Consider the following 6,182-nt stretch of genomic DNA (forward strand, 5'->3'; position numbering starts at 1 on the left):
CACAAAACTATATTGAGAACTGCTCAGTTCAAGTACTAATCCAAAGAAATTAATGAGATGATGCGTCGCATTTACCAACAAGTGCTATAAATAAGATACCAAAAATCTCAAAAACTTGAGCCAATCTGGCAAAACTGATGACATATTCAGAATCAGCACCACAAAAATACCCCAAATTCGATGAAATATCTTTGGCACCAAAAATGCTGTTGACCAGTGTAATAGTTATATTCTTGTATATAGGAGCAGTATTATAGTAGATATATTCTTGTACATAGGGGCAGTATTATAGTAGTTATATTCTTGTACATAGGGGCAGTATTATAGTAGTTATATTCTTGTACATAGGAGCAGTATTATAGTAGTTATATTCTTGTACATAAGGGGCAGTATTATAGTAGTTATATTCTTGTACATAGGAGCAGTATTATAGTAGTTATATTCTTGTACATAGGAGCAGTATTATAGTAGTTATATTCTTGTACATAGGGACAGTATTATAGTAATTATATTCTTGTACATAGGGGCAGTATTATAGTAGTTATATTCTTGTACATAGGAGCAGTATTATAGTAGTTATATTCTTGTACATAGGAGCAGTATTATAGTAGTTATATTCTTGTACATAAGGGGCAGTATTATAGTAGTTATATTCTTGTACATAGGATCAGTATTATAGTAGTTATATTCTTGTACATAGGGGCATTATTATAGTAGTTATATTCTTGTACATAGGAGGCAGTATTATAGTAGTTATATTCTTGTACATAGGATCAGTATTATAGTAGTTATATTCTTGTACATAGGGGCAGTATTATAGTAGTTATATTCTTGTACATAGGAGCAGTATTATTGTAGTTATATTCTTGTATATAGGGGCAGTAGTATAGTAGTTATATTCTTGTACATAGGGGCAGTATTATAGTAGTTATATTCTTGTACATAGGGGCAGTATTATAGTAGTTATATTCTTGTACATAGGAGCAGTATTATAGTAGTTATATTCTTGTACATAGGAGCAGTATTATTGTAGTTATATTCTTGTATATAGGGGCAGTAGTATAGTAGTTATATTCTTGTACATAGGGGCAGTATTATAGTAGTTATATTCTTGTACATAGGAGCAGTATTATAGTAGTTATATTCTTGTACATAAGGGGCAGTATTATAGTAGTTATATTCTTGTACATAGGAGCAGTATTATTGTAGTTATATTCTTGTATATAGGGGCAGTAGTATAGTAGTTATATTCTTGTACATAGGGGCAGTATTATAGTAGTTATATTCTTGTACATAGGGGCAGTATTATAGTAGTTATATTCTTGTACATAGGAGCAGTATTATTGTAGTTATATTCTTGTATATAGCGGCAGTAGTATAGTAGTTATATTCTTGTACATAGGGGCAGTATTATAGTAGTTATATTCTTGTACATAGGAGCAGTATTATAGTAGTTATATTCTTGTACATAAGGGGCAGTATTATAGTAGTTATATTCTTGTACATAGGAGCAGTATTATTGTAGTTATATTCTTGTATATAGGGGCAGTAGTATAGTAGTTATATTCTTGTACATAGGGGGCATTATTATAGTAGTTATATTCTTGTATATAGGGGCAGTATTATAGTAGTTATATTCTTGTACATAGGGGGCAGTATTATAGTAGTTATATTCTTGTACATAGGAGCAGTATTATTGTAGTTATATTCTTGTATATAGGGGCAGTAGTATAGTAGTTATATTCTTGTACATAGGGGCAGTATTATAGTAGTTATATTCTTGTACATAGGTGCAGTATTATAGTAGTTATATTCTTGTACATAGGGGCAGTATTATAGTAGTTATATTCTTGTACATAGGGGCAGTATTATAGTATTTATATTCTTGTACATAGGAGCAGTATTATAGTAGTTATATTCTTGTACATAGGGGAGGTATTATAGTAGCTATAGTCTTGTACATAGGGGCGGTATTATAGTAGTTAGTGCAGGTGTAAATGTTATTCTGCTTAGTGTGACAGTCTTGTATACAGACCTCATATTCTCGCTCCAGGTCACATTGTGGTTCTGTCAGTGGCATTAGTTGCATCAGATCGGTTGCTGACAGTTAGAAACCACGGTGATTTTCCTCCCATAGATAAGATTTTGTGGCCTTTTACATCCTGATCAGACAGTAGGAAGTTCCAAGTTTAAAGACTGAAACAGGACAGACCATGTATTGTGAGCCATGTTCCTGTCTATGAGATGTGTGGACCCTGGGGGGCACTGATGGGTTAATATAAACATATCTTTACAAATTTCTTGTCTTATGGAGGTCACTGAACCCACAGAGGTCTCAAGCAAACATCAGTGCAAGAATAAAACTGGGTATAGAAAACCAGGAGCCAACACCACGGGGGGGAATATGACTTTCCAGGAGACGCATGTACGATACTTGCTGGCCAGTATACCACCCAGTACCCAGTTGTGACTCTTCACGCCCATTGTCGTATTGGGCAGGAGAGTCTTGCTGGGGGATCTCTGGCATCAATGGACATTCATTAGTATCAATGGGCGCTGCGTCCTTCCCGTCACTGTGGGAACAATGAGCATTTAACTGGTGCCAATGCGATAACAGCTGATTGGGAGGGGTGTAGGGTTTTGACATTTGGTGGGTGAGGGGTAGAGTACATAACACATCACTGTGTATATTACATATACTGAGAGCATAAAACTTTCTCCTGAAATTGAAGAGACATTGAAAATGTAAACGCCAATTAGTAGATGATACAACGCGATGAGTCTATATGATTGAATGATGCAGACAAGCGCTGCCCGGGCACAGGGACCTTATGGATGATGGAAATCCTCCGCTTGTATTATTCATGTGCCTTTATAATCCACATACACCTCTAGGAGCGGCTTATGGGTCCCTACATTATTCATTCTGACCGGCAGCTGGAATCATCGCGATTTGCTGCCACTTCAGAAAACATATAAAGCCCAATGGGGAGGGAGAAAAATCTGTTGCAATTTGCTGATTATTGCAGTTTCCCCATCACTTGGACCTCGAATATCTCAAGCCTTTTGTCTCTGTGACCTTAGAAGTAACACTTAACTATTTGTCTCAGATTTCCTGGACTGAAGAGCTGACAATCAAGCAGTGACACTTTCACTTTCCGGTTCTTGTAGAAGAAGGCTCTGAAGAAAAGCAATTCTGCTTTCAATTTAGTAACAAAAGGCTTCATCTGTAGAGTGCGGCGGATCAGGACTGTGAAAAGCCAAACAGTCCTCAGAGCTAGTGACCACCAGGACCCCCAGCTGCACGTGCACCTCCAAAAACCACCACAGCAAATACATATGGAATCGCAGGAACACCACGGCGGGGCCCCGGGATATGTCATGGCGGGGCCCGGGACGTGGGCATTGCTGGGACTCTATGTATGGGCCACATGCCAAAATGTCCTTATTCCCATTATTTGCTGTTTAAACAAGTTCCTGCCAGTCCCAGTGAAGAATCTGGAAGATTTGTGCCTTATCTGATCCGGGGGCACTGGGAGATCAGGGACACTCCAGGGTCAGAGGTCAATCCTGCTGAGCTGTCAACAAGGGTTAAATGCTGACCCTGCAGCCACTGCTGACCCTGGATCCTGCAGAGGTCACCGCTCTCACCCCAAATGGCCCCTGTGCACCCCAACAAGTGCCAGGATGTAGACCCAGCTCAGTGGCTGTCACCAGAGAGGGTCCAGGCTGTGACACATTCCTGCCCCGCCCCCTGATCTGTCAAACCCCCTGTATCACCTGCTACAGCCATTAACCCTTCCAACGCCAGGGTGTAGAGGAAATTCGGAGACGCAGGGTTGCAATGCCCAGGTGTCTATTGAAATATTGGGGTTCACAGATAAAATATGGGGGTGGGGGGCTGGCACAGCTCAGTACAGGGTACACAGACTCAAAGAGGGAAAAAACATCTACAAGAAAAAAAGAGCCCTAATAAAGAACGTGAGCAGAGAGCTGTGCAGCCCCCACCCTGCCCACGTCCAGGGGTAATATTGGGGGCCCCCACCCTGCCCACATCCAGGGGTAATATTGGGGGCCCCCACCCTGCCCATCTCCAGGGGTAATATTGGGGGTCCCCACCCTGCCCACGTCCAGGGGTACTATTGGGGGCCCCCACCCTGCCCACGTCCAGGGGTACTATTGGGGGCCCCCACCCTGCCCACGTCCAGGGGTAATATTGGGGGCCCCCACCCTGCCCACATCCAGGGGTAATATTGGGGGCCCCCACCCTGCCCACATCCAGGGGTACTATTGGGGGCCCCCACCATGCCCACGTCCAGGGGTACTATTGGGGGCCCCCACCCTGCCCACATCCAGGGGTACTATTGGGGGACCTGCACCCTGCCCACGTCCAGGGGTACTATTGGGGGCCCCCACCCTGCCCACGTCCAGGGGTAATATTGGAGGCCCCCCACCCTGCCCACCTCCAGGGGTAATATAAGGGGCCCCCACCCTGCCCACCTCCAGGGATAATATAAGGGGCCCCCACCCTGCCCACCTCCAGGGGTAATATTGGGGGCCCCACCCTGCCCATGTCCAGGGGTACTATTGGGGGCCCCCACCCTGCCAACGTCCAGGGGTACTATTGGGGGACCCACACCCTGCCCACGTCCAGGGGTAATATTGGGGGCCCCCACCCTGCCCACGTCCAGGGGTACTATTGGGGGCCCCCACCCTGCCCACGTCCAGGGGTACTATTGGGGGACCCACACCCTGCCCACGTCTAGGGGTACTATTGGGGGCCCCCACCCTGCCCATGTCCAGGGGTACTATTGGGGGCCCCCCACCCTGCCCATGTCCAGGGGTAATATAAGGGGCCCCCACCCTGCCCACGTCCAGGGGTAATATTGGGGGCCCCCACCCTGCACACGTCCAGGGGTAATATTGGGGGCCCCCACCCTGCCCACGTCCAGGGGTAATTTTGGGGGCCGCGCGTGCACTCACCTTTCTCCTGCAGGGGGGAGTTCACATCTTCTCTGCTGACCTGGGTGAATATGGACGGATTGTCCATCACACCTCCCCGGATCTGGATCCTGCAGGACTCCTCTCACTTCTTCCTACCTCTGGGTTTGGGGTTGGATGGAGAATTAAGGAATACAGGGCGGGAAGAGGAGAGGACGGAGGGCATGGAGGGGACGGCCACCGAGCGGGGGAAAGGAGAAAAAAAAGAAATAAAAAAAATAAAAACAAAAAAGGGAGATTGCTGGAAACTTTGTTACAACATGGAGTTCTCCGCTCACAGCTCGGATACAAACATGGAACCCAGAGGCGGTTTCAAGGGACCCCAATTAAAGCGGCGATACCTCCAGCGCCCACTGGGGGCCGCTCGCTCTGCTCACCCTGAGACAATGTTATTGAATGAGGGGGAGTGAGCTGATTCCTTCCTCACCCCGGGGTCACTGCACGGGTGGGAGGACGTGTGCCGCATCTGCTGCAGAAGCTCTTGTACGCCAGTGACGGTGTGTCTGGTCCAGAGCCTCCGGATACCGCTGGGTCTGGAAAAGGACTGCTGGAAATCAGGGGCCATATTATAGCATTAAATCAAGATGTCAATGGTCAGCGACAAAATAAAGTGTCAGCTCTATGTAAATCAAGAAGTATCACCCTACGGGGGGACCAAGCAGGCACAGCGAACACTAGAGACGGATACATCAACAGATTCTTTTATTTACAGAAAATGACAATAATAAATCAATTAACCCCTTCATGACGGAACCTTTTTTTCCTTTTTGCGTTTTTGTTTGTTGCTCCCCTTGTTCCCAGAGCCATAACCTGTTAATTTTTCAGTCAATGTGTCCATGTGAGGGCTTGTTTTTTTGCACTTTTGAACGTCACCATTGTTTTTACCATATTGTGTACAGAAAAAAAGGGAAAAAAACTGTTTTTGGAATTTTGCTTATCATGTTCACCAAATGCTAAAACTGATCTGCCATTATGATTCTCCAGATCATTACGAGTTCGTAGACACCAAACATGTCTAGGTTCCTTTTTATTTAAAAGGTGAAAAAAAAAATCCAAAGTTTGTTAAAAAAAAAGAAAAATTGCATCATTTTCCCGAGACCTGTAGTGTATTTTTCATGATCTCGGGTTTCTGCGTGCCGAGCTGACGTTCTAATGATGCCATTTTGGTGCAGGTACGATCT

The 6,182-nt window shown here is 44.8% G+C and overlaps 1 protein-coding gene across 1 annotated transcript in view; it reads right to left on the reverse strand.

Moving 5' to 3' along the window:
• CTDSP1 (CTD small phosphatase 1) overlaps window positions 1-5,303 on the reverse strand; it is a 31,613-nt gene extending 26,310 nt beyond the window's left edge. The window contains exon 1 of the mRNA XM_077273199.1: window positions 4,984-5,303. Coding sequence (XP_077129314.1) covers window positions 4,984-5,050 — 67 coding nt within the window. The 5' untranslated portion in view covers window positions 5,051-5,303. The remainder of the gene's footprint in view (window positions 1-4,983) is intronic.
• Window positions 5,304-6,182: the final 879 nt, after the last annotated feature.

This window comes from Ranitomeya variabilis, chromosome 7, assembly GCF_051348905.1.
Source record: "Ranitomeya variabilis isolate aRanVar5 chromosome 7, aRanVar5.hap1, whole genome shotgun sequence".
NCBI lineage: Eukaryota > Metazoa > Chordata > Amphibia > Anura > Dendrobatidae > Ranitomeya > Ranitomeya variabilis.